The 21,168-nt window shown below is 35.3% G+C and overlaps 3 protein-coding genes across 6 annotated transcripts; all 3 read right to left on the reverse strand.

Moving 5' to 3' along the window:
• Nucleotides 1–1,363: 1,363 nt before the first annotated feature.
• LOC116124567 (cytosolic enolase 3) lies at nt 1,364–5,893 on the reverse strand. Its single transcript, XM_031410288.1, has 13 exons — nt 5,674–5,893; nt 5,429–5,583; nt 5,087–5,261; nt 4,540–4,611; nt 4,326–4,442; nt 3,826–3,906; nt 3,619–3,695; nt 3,338–3,441; nt 2,875–2,973; nt 2,690–2,775; nt 2,345–2,431; nt 1,895–2,092; nt 1,364–1,715 (listed from the first exon to the last, which is right to left on the reverse strand). The coding sequence occupies exons 1-13, from the start codon at nt 5,776–5,778 to the stop codon at nt 1,644–1,646; spliced, it is 1,428 nt and encodes a 475-aa protein (XP_031266148.1). The 5' UTR covers nt 5,779–5,893; the 3' UTR covers nt 1,364–1,643.
• Nucleotides 5,894–6,336: 443 nt separating this feature from the next.
• LOC116124569 (neutral ceramidase 1-like) lies at nt 6,337–11,977 on the reverse strand. Its single transcript, XM_031410290.1, has 10 exons — nt 11,869–11,977; nt 11,318–11,712; nt 10,866–11,074; nt 10,371–10,715; nt 9,780–10,044; nt 9,421–9,691; nt 9,207–9,332; nt 8,297–8,360; nt 7,554–7,714; nt 6,337–7,070 (listed from the first exon to the last, which is right to left on the reverse strand). Exons 2-10 carry the CDS (start codon nt 11,656–11,658, stop codon nt 6,522–6,524), a joined length of 2,331 nt encoding a protein of 776 aa, XP_031266150.1. The 5' UTR covers nt 11,659–11,712; nt 11,869–11,977; the 3' UTR covers nt 6,337–6,521.
• Nucleotides 11,978–16,380: 4,403 nt separating this feature from the next.
• Nucleotides 16,381–20,763, reverse strand: LOC116124588. Of its 4 annotated transcripts, XM_031410317.1 has the most exons (5): nt 20,653–20,763; nt 19,757–19,969; nt 18,457–19,157; nt 17,323–18,057; nt 16,381–16,629 (listed from the first exon to the last, which is right to left on the reverse strand). In XM_031410317.1, the coding sequence occupies exons 3-5, from the start codon at nt 19,108–19,110 to the stop codon at nt 16,540–16,542; spliced, it is 1,479 nt and encodes a 492-aa protein (XP_031266177.1). In that variant the 5' UTR covers nt 19,111–19,157; nt 19,757–19,969; nt 20,653–20,763; the 3' UTR covers nt 16,381–16,539. The 4 variants fall into 4 exon arrangements, with proteins under 4 accessions (XP_031266177.1, XP_031266178.1, XP_031266176.1 ...); XM_031410318.1 differs by lacking the exon at nt 19,757–19,969; XM_031410316.1 differs by lacking the exon at nt 20,653–20,763 and having other exon boundaries at nt 19,757–20,356.
• Between the last annotated feature and the right edge of the window lie 405 nt (nt 20,764–21,168).

The following is a 21,168-nucleotide window of genomic DNA, read 5'->3' on the forward strand; positions in this document are numbered from 1 at the left end:
CGTCCACAACCTATGAACGGCCGTCCATAATGTTTTACAAATTTTTTTATTGTATTTTATTTATGGACGGACGTCTTTTCTTGTATATGGACACCCGTCCATATAATATGGACGGGCGTCCATGTGAGTGAATGGCCGTCCAAATTTGATGGACGGCCGTTCACTAGAAAAAAATTGTAAAAATATTCAGAGTGCGTTACACGTAGGCCGGTACCGAATTTCGGTGTAACTTTTCGGTGTCGTAGTGTATTGTTAATTTTATCTGTAAAACAATTTGAAGAGGATAATCTCTTTTGTTACTTGGAAGATTTCATTGCAAAATAACATCTAAATATGATTTTCTTACATTTTCCCCCTTGTGTTTTATTTTATCCGATATGAAGTTGGGAGAGAAATGATAGGGTAGATGAGCTATAATTTCAATAGCTTTCTAGATTTTTGATAGTTACCAATTAATTTTAGTTAAAACAAAATAAAAAAAGAGAAGAAAAATGTGTATCCTTTATCAGTTGCACTGCCTTGATGTAGAAAGTAATCCTCTAATAAAGTTTAATTTGCCTTTTTTTGGTTTTGGATCTTCCAAATCATTCCCAGAAGAGATTCGGACATTTTTTTTTTTTAAAAGGTTCATTTTCTTCATACAACGAAATCCCTTATTACACATTAGAGAATTTGAATACCTCATTCAAGAATTGTTTTTGATCAAATCCGTAGGAATCAATAGTAACATGAAATCCCTTATTATACATTAGATCCGATTGCATCATTGACAGAGTGAATAAATCTGCCATTAATTGGAATCTCTCTTCTGATTCAAAATGATGGTATAACATGTATTCCCTAGTTCGGGTCATCAAATAGATGAAATAAATCAAAAAATGGATTTTTGTTTAAGAATGAAATCTTATTGAACCTGTCCATATCCAGTTCATGCTTCGGAAGAATAATACTACACATACATCATTTCTATACAACATTTCTCATACAACATTATGTGACAAGATGTGATTGGGTGAAAGTTTAATTTTAACTTTAAATTAACTAATCATATCTTATCACATAATGTTGTATGAAAAATGTTGTATGAAAATGATGTATGTGTTGTATTACTCGCTTCGGAATCATATCACACCCGGATCCGATGAAATAGGATGAATTAAGAAAATGCTCGCCATGATTCATAAAAAGGGAATGTGCTTAAAAGCATAAATTTAAACTTAAAAATATTATAGTGCGCCTGTTTCTATATTCCCCTCTTTAGGCATAAGCTTTTCTGAAATGCCCTTCATTGGATCTAGCAGAGGCACTGCAAGTACCAAAAGACATAGCCACTGGACAAAAATTGAGGCGTTTTTATCAAATTGATAGAAGGGCTTTCACACTGAATTAGTAAAACAGATTCCATGTTTATCATCTGGTCAATTGTCAGTTTTCTCTCGTGAACTCCTCTCTCAGTTACAAATTCTTCAATGTATCTACATATTCCTCTCAAATGGCAAAAAACAAAAACCAAAAAGATTATAAAGGAAAGATATTACAAGGGGAAAAAATGCCGGCGTCGTCAAATCGTTTAGAATAAGGGGAAGATACTTAAAGGCTCATACATCAAAAAGGAATATATTGGTATACAACCTGAGAAGGAATCAGGATGACTGCCTCCAATCTTCACCAGCATAAACTGCTTGATCACCAAGCTCTTGCTCAATACGAAGCAACTGCAAGAAACTTTGTGCTGTTAGTTTGCGATGAGAAATTCAAGAATAGCATGGTGTTAAAACATGTGATCTAATAAAATGAATCAAACTGATGGTAAACAAACATCTCCCAGTTCTCTTGATTGAGAAACAGAAAGCATATTATTGAGAAAAGTCAACAATGTCAATTAACAGTGGACCTGGTTATATTTCGCCAGCCGCTCTCCTCTGCAAGGAGCACCTGCTTTGATCTGACCTGAGGTGAGGCCAACAGATAAATCGGCTATGAATGAATCTTCAGTTTCCCCAGATCTATGAGATATCATCACTCCCCAGTGAGCATCATTTGCCAACTTGATTACTTCAATGGCCTCTGTCACTGTTCCAATCTGATTTATCTGGATTGAAGCATTGAATTATAAATTATCAACTTCAAGCTTTACTTAGTAGATTTTGGAAAAGCTATGTTGCACCAAGTTATCATTAGCTGATTAGAGTTAAAAAGTACTTTCAAAAGGATTTTCCTCTTGGAACTTTTTCATCAATGACAAAGAAGAAATTAAAATGACAGACAAGGCACTTTAGTTGTAACATGTTCAAAACACGCACTTAGACAAAGCAATTGTTTCATGCAAAGATTAGATAGATACCTTGAGAAGGAGAGCATTGCAAGTGGAATCATTTATTGCCCTCTCAACACGTTTTGGATTAGACATCAACAAGTCACCTCCTACTACCTGCAAAATACCCTCTCTTAAAATATATCTAGCCATATATCAGAAATATGAAATCCAGAAAATTCTGGAGGGCATCAAAAGGACCAGCTGAACATTTTAATTTAGGACCTATACACCAGTCTTGATGATTGTAATGCACAGGTTAATCTGATAGAGCATAAATGATGTATGCATTAGTCTTTATGATTTCTATGAACATGTTAATCTGATAGCCCATACATACAATTAACTTTATTTTAGCAAGGAAACAAAACAAACCTGACAAATTCCAAGACCAGAAAAATACTTGGTATGTTCCCAGTCTTCCATGTCGAAGGGATCTTCAATTGATACAATTGGGTACTCTTAACTCCCCCAAAAAAAGAAACAAAACAACACCACATCATTGTTAGAAAGATTAAGCAGCAAAAACAGTAAAGAACATGTACGGGAGACTGTCATACCTGCACACAGTTCTTTGTACATCTCAATCATATCCTCTCCTGACTTGAAATTTTGTCCTGACTTGTTTGGAGATTTGAAGTCTAAATCATACTTGGTACCTATATATAATGAGAAATAATTTATTTATGGGCTGTTAAAAAGCAAGCCACATTCATGAAAAAATGTGCATCCTTGGTAGAGAAACCCAAGTTGGACAAACAGTAGAACAAGTAGACAATGTGGACGATGGTCCAGAGCATACAATTAGTTTTATATCTGATATGTAAACTTGTTGAACATGCAAAATTATGTGTTCATTTTAACATCATACCATAATATATACTTCAACAGTTCATGCACAGTGATACAAAATAGGATTCTAAACTAGTAGTGTCATTTAACTTTTGATTTAAGAGAAAAAAAAAGGGTTATTCTCTACAAGCTACCACTAGTGTAGGAGGTTAACAGGAAAGAATTCATCACCTTTGCAAAAATCAGTAGCAGCAACATCAATAGCTATCTTTATCTTCTCACCATACCCTGTTCTGCTGATGGCCTCTTTAATAAAATCCAATCCTTCTTTCACGCTGCCAACAGGAATTGGGCATAATCAAATGGCCAAAACTAACAAATACATAAAACTCAACCTCTACTCCCTATAGAAATGGATTTTTTTTTTCTTTCTTTCAGGTGGTGGGTTATTGCAGATGCATTTCTCAACATTGATAACTAAGAATAGTAAACATTGTATAAAGATGACTTACTTAGAAATGTTTGGAGCAAAACCACCATCTTCACCAACATTACATCCATGCGCACCGTATTTTTCTGTAATAACAGCCTGCCCTTTTTAATCGACAGCAGTCAAAATCAATGAATGAGTGAACACATGGAATCTCCCAATTGCACAAGATCTACATATAGCGGATATAGTGGCTGAAACATATGAAGCAAAAAGAATAACAAATCACCTTCAAGTGATGATAGGTTTCAGAACCCATTTGCAGAGCCTCCTCAAACCTACTTGCTCCTGTTGGGAGAATCATGATTTCCTGTAAAATTCAAAGTCAAATCGATTCAAGAGACAAGTCAAACATGTATGAAGGCCAACAGGTGAGCATTAGCAATTATTCACAATCCATCAATTCTGAGTATGGACTTTTGATTTAATGTGGAAGTCAAATACAAGAACCAAATATGTTGCCATGAGCTCGTTTATAATTCACATTGACTAGTTACTCTGTTCTGAAACCATGAAAAGTTAATTGTGTTAGTTTTCTCTCCTTGTTGTTGTATATATGTCTTAGCAGCTACAAACGGTAGAATTCACAGAATAAGCTATCATAAATGAATGATTTTGCATCTCTCTTTTCAGAAGCTATCAGATGCTTTCAACTAATATTAAGACAACTTATATTGAAAGAATACAAGAACACGTTAAAAAAAACCGAAATGAGCATTTACATTCTACCTGAACAGCCAGATTATTCCCAGCATGTTTCCCACCACTTATGACAGTAAAGGCAGGGACGGGAAGAGTCAGATTGGTTTTTCCAGAAAGATCAGCAATGTGTTTGTAAAGTGGAACCTGATAATAATTTTCTTTGCCAGATCATTAAGAAAAGTACACAAAATCTCAACATAACTATGGTCAAACTATCAAACATCCAAGTCAAAGTTCATACCTCCTTTTCAGCAGCCCCAGCTTTGCATGCTGCAATTGAAACAGCTAATATGGCATTGACTCCAAGTTCGCTCTGCAATATGAGAACAAGTATTAGTGTCAAGAAAAAGGAACAATCTCTTAAAAACTGTGAATCATCCAACATGAATTTAATAGGGGCATTTTAAAAAACGTAAAGCCAATGGCAATAAACCATCTTCATGTATATTATCATGACAAAACTCATATACAGATGATTAAACAAGATTTGGCAAAAATAAGCATTCAATTAAACTGTTAAAGAAACATCCTAAACTTCGAATATTTAACTATCATCCAACTCCTGACTTTCATGTAGTGAAAAAATGTTTCTACTTGGTTGTTGTATCAGAGGGCAAGTTAAATAACCATGTTAGACTTGCAAGGTCTTTTTGCGGACTGTTGGTTTTACCATATTGTAAATTTCTTTCAAATTCATTAATAAAGTATCCCATGCTTCTACGCATTGATAATTATATTTATACGAACTTTCATTGAATCCCATTGAAAATAATAAATAACAGCCTTACCTTCTTCTCTGTTTTGTCCAAGTCTATCATGGCTTGATCAATTTGAGATTGAAGTGTAGGATCCATACCAATCAACGCTTCAGATATTTTCTCATTAATGTTCTTCACAGCTCTATTCACACTATTTCCAAGATAAATTCCCTTGTCCCCATCACGCAATTCAAAAGCTTCATACCTATATTAAAATTCAAAATTAGGCTGCAACACACATCACTCCATCTTAAATTCAATTTATGATCCTTAACCAAACATTTTCTTTCAAATTCCCAAAATGTTCGTAAAGTTGACAAACAACAAATAAAAATGAACGAATTTTCAATTTTATTAACAAAAAAACCTTACATTCCAGAAGGATCGGCACTGGGAACGGAAGCACGAAACATGCCTTTATTGGTGAACAACTCAACTTCAACGGTTGGAATCCCTCGGCTGTCCAAAATTTGCCTTGCTTTAATCTTCGTTATCACTGACGGAACCGCCTTTCTCATGTGATTAGACTGCCACAAACAGAACATAGAACAGCGAATTACTCGAAAAAGTATTAACGACAACAGTTAACGATAGAAATGAGACGGAAAGAGAGGTACGATGAAGAGAACAGGATCGGGCGATTTAGCTCTGACGGCGGCATTGACGGCGTCTTCAATTTTGCGAGAGAGCATGTGCTTGTCCAGATACTCTTGTACAGACATTTCTCTCTCGTTCCTCGTTTGCAGAGATTTTGTTTAACTTGAAAAGATTGAAGTAAATGCTCTTGCAGATTGAAGCTGGTGTTCTAAGACCACTGACTCACCGAGTTTACTTCCCATTTATAAATAGCGGGTTTATAAATAGTGGGATCCAGTAAAATATTTAAAAATAAAATAAATTATGCACCCCCTTTTTCATCTAATTTTAATATAATATTTTTTTATATACTATTTTTTAGTGTGACAGCTATATAATTGTTATTTTATTTCGTGAATAACCCAAATAAAACGAATTGAAAATAATGTAGATAGACATACGATCTCAAATTCGATTCCCGTTTAAGCATCTGACCGAGACAACTTGATTAAAAAAGAAAAAAAGTATTTATTATATGTAATATTTTTTAAATATTACATATAAATAAAAAGAAAAAATAATGTATTGCCTTGGGTGGGAGCCCTTATGAAGGGTTGGCAATTTTGTTTCTTAAAGATGGTTCTTGTTGGTAAATCAAAATTTACACAATCCAAAGCCATAGTTGCAGTAACCAGTAAGTTGTGTTTCAGAGTAAAAGATTTGCTTTTGACTACCAGAATTACACTATTCTTTTGTACTTGGAATAGGAAGAGCAAAATGAGTTCAACTCATGGGTAAAATCCCAGGATTATCAAGTATTACATATATTTAGCACTCTATAATACAAGCGTAGGAAGTGATATGAACGTACATTTTCAAGGCTCTTCTCTCATGCTACCACAAAAGCACTTGATGAACCAGTGAAATGGTAAATTGATCCCATGAGGCTTTTCGCAGCACCAAAATGTTTTATTCTGTATACACCTGAAGAAGCTGACGTGGGAATTCTCCATTCTATGGTTGCAAAACTCCGGGTACTTAGTTTAGAAGGTCGTGACCACTTGAAGCGAAGGCAGAAATCATCATCATCATAAGCTGGAACCCAGGTATCTTTTCCATGGAGAATCTCCACAAGAGAGAATGTACCTTCAGTCATAAGATCATTTCTGGGGCAGGCTGACCAGAATACAACAGTCACTGTATCAACTCTCTTGAAGGTGGAGTTTTTAGGAACATCAGACTTGACATCTCCAAAATTTACGCCAGACGGAGTTAAGTCCACAACAACGGGTGTAAGTAGGCTGATTTGCTTGCTAAGGAGATCTGGGGGTTGTGGACCAGGTTTGACGGCTTGGCCACTGATAAGAGCACTTGCAAGCTTTTTGAACTCTTGAATATAGGCACTGAGTGTGTGTGGACCATATAGCGTGGAAGCACCCTGAGGAAGCAAAGAAACAGTTTCAAAAACCAGAGATCTATGGTGTTGCCAATACTCTATTACTATATGTTTTTGCCTTATTCCTGCAGTGATTGTGTGTGTGCATGAGACACACAAAGAGAGCAATAATTTGAAAAGTATCATGAGTTTAAATCCCTTTCTTTTATAGTGCATAACCAGGGACTTAAATTATCGCAATCAAGTCACACCAATTTCAAGGCACTAAAGGCCTTATGTATATATAATGGGATGAGAAACCTCCCGAGTTTGTATGATGTCCCTGTAATCCTCTGGTTCACTTTTTTTCCTCTTCTTTTTCTAATCTAACATAAATTTAATGTCATATATGTATGTATGTATGTATGTATGTATTATTATTATTATTAAAAATTAAAAAAGTTGATAATGTTTGGAAAAGTACTACTATGACCGGTTAAGATCATAATGAAAATGCATGTCAGTTCCATGAAATTGAGAACTAACCTCATATCTCTGCACCTCGTACTCTTCAAAGGTGGTCACGTACTGTGAATAGGTATTAGTTAATCCAGCTATAACAACATGAGCATCATTAAATTCACCGCTAGAAGTTAGCACTGTCTTCACAGCATCACGGAGACGTCTCCCAGCCATTGTTGTGAACTCTGTTAGATAAATAATTGTTAATTCATGAGCTATTACAAGACATGACATTAGTCAATTGAAACCAAAAATGACTATATTCAGAAGCAACTAAGGACCTAGTGACGACAAACAAATCATGGCTGTAAACTTCCAGCCATTTTTTTTTCCACAAAAGAAATGAGACTAGTGAATGGAGCTTGGTGAAGCAACTTCAACAGATTATCAATCATTCACCATTCATGTGGTCCTGTCAGAAGTTTCTCCACAAGTCAACTACAAGGATTCTTAACTTGCTTGAAATTATTCTACTGTAAAACTTTGACACAGCATGCATATTAGTAATAAAGTTGTCCACTGTGATCATTCCAGATTGCTTGCAGATACGGTTAAAAAAAAAAAAATTCAGTCTTAGCAACCGATGGATAACTCTTATAGAATGTTTAATGTAAACATGGTTTTCTATGAAAAAACGGAGTTGCAATTTGGGTAGCACATCATAAATTTTATCTTGATAATGAAGTCTTAACTTGGGTTCATTCAACATAAACTTTGGTTCCCAATTCCTTATGGTGAGGAGAGACAGAAAAGAATTAAGGTTTTACCTCCTGGTACACTGAGAATGACTAGCTGCCCTACTCGGAGGATTTGGATTGGAAGTATCGAAGGCTGCAATGATCATGAACAAGTACAACTATCAATATTGCAGAGCATAATAATTGTCTAACAATACGTGCAGAACAAGTTGTACTGTAACTAGGGTATCACGTTATGAATGTGACAGAATAAACTAAAAAGGAGCTCATAAAATGATTGAATTATGCCCGTCAACACCACACCATCACAGTGCTTTTCAGGCATAGACCCATACTATAAGGACCACATTCGTATACAAAATGCCCGTTAATATAGGAATGAGGTATTTCAATTTCTCCCCAGCTTTATTAGTTGTATCAAACAAAATTACAACTGCATGCTGGGAAGAAAAAAATGACATCTTCCATTGCTGAATTTAGTACAAATGAAGTACAAAAACCTGTTTGTTTTGGGCATATACAACATAATACTTAGCAAGAGTGTTAAATTTAAATTTCTTTAGCCTGTATATGGATATTTACCAGCTACATTCAATGATAGCTGATAAAGATACACAGTTGTGCCAAGTTTCAGATGGTTTGCTGCCAGAAAGACAACAGTTTAAACCTCAGTCTGAAAACTCTCTTTGTAAAATTACTACATCATATTCAAAAGGGTGGCTTCTCTATTTCAAAGAAATTATGGATTCATCACTTATAAGCATGGAAAAGTAAGCATATAGAATACAGGATTACAATCTAAATAATAGTGAGGTGGCAAGTTACTGCTAAGTAACATAACAAATACATAATTCCAGTATAAACTTACTCAAGTTTTAGATGCTTTAATTTGGGGTCAACTATTTTTTTTTTGGGAACTTTTGTATACTAAATTCTAGTCTATTCATTGGAAATCAATTCCAAACAAAACACGACTTACTGCCCAATCATATGGTTGCTTCATTTCACCAGTGTCAAGCAAGATGGGTTTTGGATGCTGACAATCAACTTGTTCTTTATCAGGTGTCTTAAGAACGTTGCGCACAAGCCTCCAAAATGGATTTCCCTGCCATAGCATCACAGTTAATCTTATAGACAGAACTCACAGGCAACACAAAACAATGTTTGAGAACAAATAATGCGTTGTAGATTACCTGGTCATCCCCTTGCTTAAAATCAAATGCTCCGGGTCCATCAGTTGTTCCCGCAGCAAAAGCAAAGCCCATTGCTGCAGGACATGTTTTGACTACCTCAGAACCTCCACCCTGTTTAGGAAGTGTGACCTCAAGCTGGGAGAAGTCTAAATAAGTGTGGCGGTAGTCAACTTTTCCTTCTAATTGTTCAGATGCTGTGTTAAAAAGATCTACTGCTTTTTGGAACTGCCTCTCTCCAATAATACGTGTACTTTCAAATTCATCCGGATAACTGTAGATTTAATTAGAGCATGGAATTCACTATTCAAATAATCAAAAGATACAAATATCATACTGAATATAATTCTTAGAATAAATACCCTGGTCCTCGACCATAGCAGTTCTCATTCTTCCCACCACAGGTACTGTGATTGAAATCACAAGGGAGTCCAGTGTCTATACAGAATGCTCCAAGAACATTTGGGCTAACATCACCACAGTTGGACTGACAAAATGCAGATACAAATCCAGGCTTGTCAGCCTGCCTGAAAGCATTCCTGACACGCCTTGCAACACTCAAAATCCTAGTTGCTGGTTTACCAGGAGGGGACTGGAAGGATGCTGCAAGTTCCAGTAACTCATGGTCTGCACCAGAAAGTCATCACAAATAAATGCAAAATATCGTTTCAGCCTTATTATTCTGATGACACAGAGTTGTAACTTCAATAATATACTGTGGAATTCAGATACTTCAAAATTCCAATCTGAGCAATTCAGCACATAATTAGGAATTATAAATGTTCTATATTCTCTATTTGTATCACTTCTCGTTATATTAATAAGTGTAGACAGTTACACCAGAACCTAAGTTTGGAACTTAAGTGGTATGTTTTTGTGATTCAATTGAGCATTTTTTTTAACCTTTTTATAAAGTAATGCTCCTTGGTTTAAAATAGAAATATGTAACTTACGGTTATGACAAGGACTGGAAATTATGCTTGAAACTCTCCGGGGGAGTCCATCGGCCCCGAATTCATCAGCAGATGTGCTTTCAATGTCATTCTGCTCAAACCAGTCTTCCATAAATCGTGCAGCAGCACCCTTGTTATCCCCACTTATCAAAGAGTTAGTACGACTCATAGAAGTTCCATGAGTTGCAAACCAATTGAAGCTACCCACTGGTCCCCACTGGTCATCAACAAACTTCAAAAGGGTCATTTCCTTATCAACATTATACTTATATCTGCTGCGCTCTGCTGCAGGATTATTAAGATAACCGCTAGGACTGCGGTTTACACCAGCATCTAAAAGCTCCCCTGCAAGTTTAAGGCCAAAACTTCTAAGATTTTTTTGTGCAATAAGGAGGCTATCCACAAAGATTTAGTTGCATTAGACAAACATAAAAAAATTTCTGTAAAATTTATATATAGAAAGAATGAAGCAGAAATAAAAGCCCCCCCTCTTACCCTTATTCACAAAAATTGATCCCGGCCGGAGATTTTCATGAGCTTGTATAATGCTTTTCTCTATACCATCTACAAGGACATCAAATGACTGACGAACAAATCCAAGAGATGTCACAATATACACGATATATTGGAGATAACCCCCAGGACCAGCATGGGTGTGAATACCACTGATAGCAACATTCTTTTCGGTATATAGGTCCCCATACCTGCTAACACATTCATTATTTCGTAAATAATACCATTTTATAGCCATGACCAAGTGCAATTCTAAAGACTCTTCACCAAATTGCTAGAACTTTGCAGCAGAACCAGCTCACAAAATAAAAAGAGTCATACATCCACATATGCTGTTTTTTTCCAATGACAATATTGAAATTTTTAGCTCAAACATAAATCATTATGCATAACAAGTGCAACGGATAAGGAAAAAGCATCGAGATGATAATCACCTTGCCTTCAACCTCTCAAGCACTTTGATTGTTACAAGCTGTGAGGCCATACAAGCATCAAGATTTACAAACACAACACGGTTCCCCTGTGGCTCTGCCACAATGAATGAACGAGCTCGCAACCTAAAGTGAAGCCCAGATGCAATCTGCTCCATGTTAGCATAACCCATCATATTAACATCAGCTGCAGGTCCTGTAATGTCATAGCTCCCTAACCCAACTAAATAATTCGAATCCGATAATACTCCTCCACTTTTTCCTAGCAAGAATACTAGAAATGCCCAGAACCAAATAGTTCTACGCAGCCTTTGAAAACTTAAATAAGCAGAGAACTCCATCATAACTTAACCCCACCAAGTAGAACAACCAAAACTCAATCAATCCTTTCCATTCACCTTCAAAAGAAACAAAAAAACCACATATTAAACACACTAAAATGAAACAATTTCATTATAATCTAAAAACACACAAAAATTCAGCTCCCGGTTGAACCTATATTTGGAAACAAAAGCCAATTAATTCAAGCAAAGAAGAAAAGATTAAAAATTTACAATTGCAACCCAGAAGTAAATTGATCGTCCTATAAGGAAAATCAACATGCAAAATGCATAAGTTTGAGTAGAGGGTAGAGCTATTTGAGCAGAAAATTAAAAACTTAAACAAAAGGTTATATAAGAATTAGGAAAAGCAACGACTCAAAGGACTGAATAGTAATTTACCTGAGAATAAAACAGAGGGACAGCGAGAGAGTCTGAAAGAGGAGTCTTGAAAAGGGAGCAACAAGAAGACTGGTTGGCGTGGAAGGGAAGATGGAGAGTAGTGACGAAGAGTTGAGTTTTGGCCTGCGGGTGTTTGATCAAATTCTAATTTATTTCTTTGCTTTGAAATTGACAGTTGGGTGCATGGAATTTCTGTGTTATTATTGTTGTTTATTTTTTGTCCACCTTTTTATATATAAATGATTAATATTCTAATTTTATTTATTTTTTAAGAATTATAACTGAAAAAGCATTTAGTTCATAATTTGAACAGCGCTCTGTAATTCTATCAATATTTTTAAGTAATTTTGGCTCCGTTTGTTATACTCTTAGGAATATTATTATTAGTATTTTTAATAAAGTTAAATAGTAAAATTGATTTATTCTCAAAATATTATTATATATTATTCAATTTCTTTTAAATCCTCCTAAATTTGTTAATTTAACTAAACACTCATAAATATTTTTTTTAGAAATTACAAAAACATCTTAGCAACCCTCCGGCAGTGGTGGCCGGCTGTCCGTATTTAATGGGTAGATTAAGGGTGTTGTTGTTAACTTTTAATAGTTTATTATAGAGGTGTTTAGTAAATAAATAAACATAGGGGGATATTTTTGTTAATTTCTAAATCCTACATCGTAATACACATCTAATTTAACTTTTTTCAAAATATTATTCAAAAAAGTATCAGAATAATGAACCAAAGGATCCTTTTATTTTGGACACAACAAGTGTCTCACCTTTTTATTGATGATTTTGTTCCTTCAAGTTTAAAATACGTACACTTAATTAATCTTACATGAGCATGATTTGAGATTTTATGTCATAATAATAATAATAAATTATTTATTTTATAATAATGGAAAATTTTATATTAAATGGAATAATTTAATTATTTAAAAACACAATTTCTTATAATTGAAAACATTAACAAAATCATGCATTCCCAACTCCCCAGTTTAATATAAATTTTAGATAAGAAACGTGTCAGTAACCCAACTGAATAGCAGGAATTTTAAATTTGTTGTGGGGTTACGTAATCAGAAGACAACAGACAAGCAAAATACTGCACACAAAAAAAATTCTGAGGACACCCAAACAATCCAAACATGTACAGCCCGAAAGAAATAGCCAAGCAATTACCGTGGGCCCATTTGCTGGCAAAAAGCCCACAGAATTTTAGCTCATTATTCACGTCAATATCCATATTATAGTTATAATGTAATTCTGTACCTGATAAGTTATTTTGATGTTGATATTTGATAACTTAAAAAGATAACATCGGACCCATATTTTAACGGTTTACAATTTTCAAAAACTATTAAATATTGATATTTACAAATAGAGATGAGAGCCGAGCAGTTCGCGAGCTACTCGAGCTTGACTTGTGAAAAGCTCGAGCTTAACTTGATTGACTTCGAGTCGGGCTCGAGCTCGAGTGGCTTGTTTAAGGGATTGAGTCGAGTTCGATCAGGGTGAAACTCGGCTCGATAGGCTCGCGAGCCTCATTGTGCTCGAAGGGCCAAATTGTAAGTTTTGTAATTTTTTTATTTTCAAGTTTTTAAAATGACAAACAACCCTTTCTCACATTATAAACTCGAAGCTCGAGCTCGTTCGAGCTCGATTACTCAAGCTCGAGTATCCACCCATACTCATGAGCTCGAGCTCAACATTGTTCATCACGAACTGAGTTTGAGTGTCTAGATACTCGGCTTAGCTCGGCTCGTATACCTATTTATAAATGGTTTTTAGAAATTTTAGGAGATTTTTAATAGATTTCAAGATAGTTGGGATTGATAAACGAGCCAGTAGAAGAAAGTAGGGAGCCCAACCACACGGTCCGAGTTTAGGTAGAACTCATTCCTAAAAGTTAATTCAAGAGAAAGGGAAGTCCAATATCATATATATACATCATAACAATCCACCAACTTAATAATACGAGATAAATTCAATTTTTACCAGGATATTTAAGATTTAGTAATTTTCCTCTGTGGAAGAACTTTTACCTCGTCTGCAGCGAAGCTTCCATTGCTGGTCACGATTGCTCTTTCTGGGTATGTCTTTTTACCATTAAACATGACAGTACAAAGTTTATGGCGTAGTAAGATCTTTTCTTTTCCCTAGTTTAATCAATCTTCCAACAATCAGCCACTTTTATATATCTAGGATACTGATGAGACCTGGAGGATGAGGGTGTAGTAAAGGATAAATAAGGTAGGAAGTAGTGGATAGAAAGGAAGCTGGCAGGAAGTTTCCTTGGGTTTAGGCTTAAATTCAACTTCCAACAGGACGCTTGAGATTTAGTAATTTTGAATTCTTATGGAGTTATAACATAACAAAACTTGCAATGGAATATTCTCATACATCGTTAAGAGAAAACGACTTTTTCCCAACCAAGGTTTGCCTTCATAACACTCTTTCACCCCAAAAGTTTCAAAATGCTACTTTCCCACTCAAAGTTTATATTCTTGGCGTTCGGTGAGTTATCAAGAACCATAGTAAGAGGGGTTTTGTAGAGTGGAAGTCAGTGGATTGAATGGTGGTAACAAATTGAATATTCACTGTCGGAATCAGTCGAAAATAGGCTAAGAACAGGAAACCCTAAATTTGCGGCGGCCAACAATCGGTGAAAAATCAGGTGCCAGAGAGAGAGGGGTTTTATAGAGAAGAGATCGGAGATTCAAATGGTTTTGACGAAGAGAACATTTCGCCGTCGTCGGCTTTGGGTATTAACGGAATATAAATTTTGGGTGGGAAAGTGGTATTTTGAAACTTTTTGGGTGGGAAAGTGTCATTGAGGCAAACCTTGGGTAGCAAAATGTCGTTTACTCATATTGTTCATGAAATTCGTGGATGCGTTTGTTACTTTCGCCAAACGTTTAAAAGCGAAAAATTGCAATATTCTCAACTGCTATTGTTTGTTTCCAGAAATATTACACATCAGAATAGTTAGAAAACAAAATTTACATTTCATAATTGTACATTTTCCCGGAAATTTCTTGCCTCTGTCAATCTGCAGCAAGTTGGTAAGTTGTGCATTTTGTACCTGAGATTTATTGGATGAACTTATCAAAATACAGTAATGTATGTTCATGTTGCTTTGTGCTTGTTTTGTGTATGTTTATGTGCTGAGACTGATAGAGCATGAACACTCAAATGCTTTTCCTTATTACTGAGGCTTCTGATAAATAACATGCCATGTTTTATCTGCTGTAGAAGAACCGAGATGTCCTCAAATTTCTAGCTTGTAGGAGAATCAAGATGACCTCAAAATTTCTAGCTTTGGCTCTCCCTATGCAAGACATTGGTTAGAGCGGATTCCGACACAAAAGAAGTCACCAATAGACGCAAAGCCTGGTAAGCAAAACAAATTCACAAATAATCAAAAGGGAATGAATTATCTTGTCGTTCAGATGATTTTCACTGGTTTAACTCTCGTCGCATAAAGATTTTGAATAATGTGAGGTGGTAAGGCAGAAGCAACAGTTGAATTGGCTAGGCAGAGTAAATATATACTCTTATAGCACTTGCTTGAATAGAAAAGCTCATTGGTATGTTACTTCTACTCTCTTATTGTTGATTGAACTTAGAAACCACCTATAAAATAATTTTAAATGCACACAAAAATATATGCAAAAAGAAATCAATAGATGCATTGTTAAAGTTTTACTGCAGAAATATATATGTTAAACTTACCTCCTCGCTGCCCCACATGCACAACATGCTCCCCTATGTCACTGAAAGGTATATTCAGTTTGTTCAAAAGAGACAAACATTAGATTTGGGATATAGGTGTTATGATCAGATTGCTGGTACTGTAAAAAATCCACTTCCTCTTGAGGTTTCCTTAATATGAGATTTCGGATCCTTGACAGTTAAATATGAAGTTTTCCAACCACATCCAGAAGGGATATTATCTTTGGAAGTGAAAAGAAAGACGTGTGAACAATGAGAAACAGTAAGGTGGGATGGTTCTCATAGCTAAAATCAGGAGCAAGCTTAGAACTAAGTAGCATTGCCTTGTGCTAATTTTATTCTGAAAAAATGTATGTGTAATTTGTTGGCTTTCAGTTAAGCCAATGTTTCAATCCTCAAACACCATGCCATTGGCCATTGGCCTATTAATGCATCTTGCTTCTGGAAATTTTACAAAAATAAAAATTTCAGAAGTTTAGCTTCCCTAACTGGCATAAAAACCTAAAATTTGTAGCGCAGACGTCTTGTGTCTCAATTTGTGCAGATTACAAGAAAAAACATAGTTTTGTCTTGTATGTTTGTGAGAAAGAAAGATGGTACACGTAAGCAAACTCAAACTTGCAAATACAAGGCAAATCCTTTGTAGTAACATACTTATATGCAATACCCTTTGGTCTAAAAGCATGCCAGAGTACATACACAAATTTTAACAAAATATATAAAAAAGTTTCACATGAACAACATTCCGTATGTTAGTAGAAAAAAAATTATCCTGACTGTACTGGATTTGGTTCTCTTAGAAAGGCATTGGTCAGAGAAGATTCCGATACAAAAGAAGCCACCAATAGACGCAAAGCCTGCAAAATAAAACAAATCCATAAGGTGTCAACAAGGGAATTGATATCATGCTTTCAGATAATCTTCAATGGATTCTCTTGCTGAACAGCTTTTGAATTAAAACTCTCCATCTGTATAGTCTAATTAATGGGAGGTGGTACGCAGCAGCAAAAATAGAACTGGCAGTAGCTTAGTGTGGTTGATTATTGGCTTGGCATAAATTCATAGCAATGCCTTGCACTTTGACAACACTTACAACATAAAAATAATAAAAGATACAGATTGTATGGGAATCTAACCCTTATGAAGAAATGAGCAATTTGGCTGATGCAGTTCTTCATTGTTACTTTTAAAGATTATAAGACTTCTAATGCTCTTCCATAGTGAGGAAAAACCTTAAAATACATGTATGAAACTATATTGTTTGCTGCATCTTGTTGGGTGAATTTCTGTGATTATGTCCCAGAATAATGTTTTGCACTAAGAAAGTGAAAATTATCGATATAGCAGGTCTTGTCATACTTTATGGTTTCCAATAGTAACATTCTAGCAGGTTAGGCAAAGTAAAAGAAAGTTAAATCATAGGAACTTTCTTACGCCAAAATCACCATGCGTTTCTATAACAAGATCTCAAAGTAGTCAAAAGGAACTACTATCAGAAATCATGGGATGCTTTGTTAAAGTTTAATACTGAAATATTTACGTCAGCTTACCTCCTGACTGCCCACATGCACAATACGCTCCTCAATATCGCTGAAAGGTACTTTCAATTTGTTCAGAAGAGACAGACTTTGGACTTGAGATATGGGTGTGATGATCAGATTGTCAGTTACGGTAAACATTGTTGGTCCGGTCACAAATCCTCCTCTTGTGGCTTCTTTAAGATGAGACTTAGGATCCTTGACAGTTAAAATTGAACTTCTCCAAACAGAAGGAACTTGACCATCAGAAGTCAGTGTATAATGATTATAATCTGAAAAAAAGTATGTTGGGTGCAAACCTTCTTCAATGCCTAACAGATGGTTCTCATAGCTAAAATCAGGGGCTAGCTTTGGACTTATGAGCATTTCCTTGTGCTCATTAGATTTCAAGTATTTCTCGGCATCTAGTTCCTGAACACTATTGTACAGGTGAGTTAAGGATCCTTTTGAAATGCTATTCTGCATTTCTTTTATTATATAACCAAGTGGAACAGTTAGGAAACTGGAGACTAAATCAACAAATTCTTCACTTGCTTCGGCATAACAAACCATTTTCTTGGATTTGCTGATGACAAGCTTTACATGAATCATCCCATCCACATTTGATCCTAGTTCTTCTACCGTAGATTCAACATAGATGTTCTGATCAAAATTTTCTTTGCCGAACTTTGGTGCTGAATTTTGTTTCAACAAAGTTTCTGTCAAAGGTTTCTTTGACACCAGTGAGCACTTGAGCAAAGTGAGAACCTGAAAGAAGGCATCAGGTCATGAACACAACCACAGTTCAGCTATCTAACAAATTGTGAAATTATTAATCATATCCAGAGAGTTGATATAATAAAAGATGATAGTAGATCAAATTCAAAAACCCTACTTTTTGTCAATTATAACTGTTGATTAGTTAGCTTCTGACATTTTTAGCTTGATGTGAAACATTTTTTCTTTCTTTTTTTCCTTTAATCCCCATCATTGACTTCTAAAAAAGAAACCTGCATTGAAGGTGAATTATTTCCTGGAGATGTTCATCACGAGTGTAAATTGGTTTCTTCATGTACTAAGTTTGATCATACAAAACGATTCTTCCCTACAAATAATGGTAGAATCTGATAAAATTATTAAATTTAAGAATGATAATGAAATGGTTACCTCATCTACTCCTATGTCGATGTTGTACTCCTCAATGGAGCTACAGTCCATGAGTCCTAGCTTGGACGCTACAGAAAGGCTTGCTTCTAGTGATGAGGGCTTTACTTGTAATTCATCAGTTATTATAAATTGGGTCAGTCCTTTAACAAACACTCCTCTATCTCGGGCATCAAAAACAAACTTTGGTACAGTCATCTCTGACAACTTGATCTTCCAATCCATGAGCTGTCCACATTCGCAAACAGCATTAGGGTAGAGACTCAATAACTTGTGCCCAGAAGAGGAAAAATCCTTAGTCCATGGGCACAAGAAGTACGTTGGCAGCTCACCATCATCAATTTGCAATTTTAGTCTCTTGTTCTGAGGTGCAGCGCCATTTCTGGGACATAGCAACATGGTCTTGCATGCTTCACTCCGGAAACGCTGCATGTCAAGGTTCTTAATGCTTTCATACAAATTGTTCATGCAACCTATCCCCACTGTTGGTGGCTGATTATGATTAGAAATAAGCCTGATGATTGTTCCCATGGGCATTGTCAAGAAACTAAAGAGAACATCCGTAAAGTCTTCATCTGATTCCGCAAATATAACTCTGTTGTTCTCTTTATCCACCAAGGCCTTCAAGCTAATTGCTTTTGCTTTTTCCTTAGTCATTGAGTATATGCTTTCAAATCTTGCTTTGTTCAAATACTGGATACAACCTGCAAAATCAAGGCTTAATCAATCACTTATCTAAGCCTGAAGCCTTTTGTTCATACACTTCAAGAAATTTTGAAATCTGTGCAGAAACTCAACAAATAGGCATTTTCTTGAAACAAGGAAAAGGATAAATTGATTCAAAAACACCATGATTCTAAGCTGATCTCCACGAGGCTGGAAGATTTAAGGACTTTTTCTTAGTGCAAATGTTCACATAAATATTGTACATTAAGAAAAAACATTAATCATTGAACAAAGTAATGAGTTTTATATAAACTAAAAAATAAACTTACTTAAAGGAGTTCAATGGGCTAGAAAAGAACATCATCAGAAAAATCAAAACAAGAAGATTGTGGAGATGTGATCATTAACTAATGTTTACAAGTCGTAAAAATCTTGAATGTTTAGAGCTTTCTGGGATTGAAATAATGATTAAAACATTCTAAACACTGATGAATAAAAGCTAAGATTAAATAACTAATAAAGTAATAATTCTACAGAGAAAACAACCCATATAGTCATGCTATTAACTCTAGCTCAGATGCTCAAGAACTTAACTTTAAAAGTATCGCATATTATATGACAAAAACATATATAGTACCTGGTGATCACCGAGCTACTGTTGCTGGAGAGGAGTTCAATGAAGGATTCAGAGAACAGAGAGTGGAGAAAATGAAGTAGAAGAGAAGTTTTAAGTAAGTTGAAAGCCGTATCCGTACATGTGTGGCCCGTTATCTTTAGCAACTTCTTTATTAAGGCAAGAGTTCTTAAGGGAGAAGAAATGAACAGTCCAGTACTTGACTTGACTCTTGATCTTCTTGAAACAGGGAAAATATTATTCCAAGAGAAAATACCCATATTGGAACTAAATTATTTCCAGAATATACCCTTTTTCAAAGATTTTTAACAGAGAAAAAGTTAATCAAAGATTTTTGTATCTGTTTGAAGCCTCTTCCATTCACTTAAAAAATTATAAGAAGTTCCATTTCCACTGAAAAATGCACACTGATATGTTTGGAATTTCAACTTTTTCCAAGTTAAATTTGTTTATCACATACTGGAGCTTAATTATTTCCAGAATATACCCATTTTCATGAAGTAAAATGATTACTTAATTTAAGGAGTTTGATCCAAATTAAGCTGGTGTCCACAGGAAATATTTATGCATTGTAAAATTAATCCCAAAACAAAAAAAGAAACTGCTCACACCATTTAAGAGAGCAAGATAGTAAATAATCTGATAAAAGAATTGTTAATTATAACTGGAAGTCTGGAACTAAACCATCAAAATTAGTCCCATTGAAATCACTCCAATCTTCAATGTTTATAGCTTTGTGGGGGTTGAAATAACAGTATAATCATGCCAAGCATATGTAATTGAAGAAGATTAAACAACTAATAGAAAAGTCTCTACATACCAAAACTCATATATCGGCTACCTCAAGAACCCAACAGTATATAAGAAGTGATGATTTATGATGAAGTTATGTATGGTACCTGATGATCGCCAACAGCTAGTTAGCTAGCTAGTGTTGCTTCAGAAGTGTACTGAAGGACTTGGGAAAGGTTGGAGAGCGAAGAGAAAAACAAGTAGAAAAGCAGTTTTCAAGAAAGTAAAGTAAGCCGGAGGTGCATCACTTTGTGTAGACCTATCATCTTTCCAATCTGTGGGAAAAGGAAATGGGAAAACAACATGCACCTACTCATGGTTTGCTGTACTGACAATGTGATACCCAAAAAATTTGAAAATAACAAATAAGCTATTTTCCGATCAATAATGCTACGGACACCGGGATTTTTGCACCGAAATATTATATCGGCCTACGTGTAACATGCCTCTGATTTCTTTAATAATTTTTTTCTAGTGAACGGGCGTCCCTATTTAATGGATGCCCGTCCATAAGTAAAATGGAATAATTTTTTTATAAAAATTAGGGACAATCGTTCATCCGTTATGGACGGCCGTTCCTTCATTTTGGACATGTATCCGTAAATAAGAGACGCTCGTCCTTA

Source organism: Pistacia vera, unplaced genomic scaffold, assembly GCF_008641045.1.
Source record: "Pistacia vera cultivar Batoury unplaced genomic scaffold, PisVer_v2 Contig153, whole genome shotgun sequence".
NCBI lineage: Eukaryota > Viridiplantae > Streptophyta > Magnoliopsida > Sapindales > Anacardiaceae > Pistacia > Pistacia vera.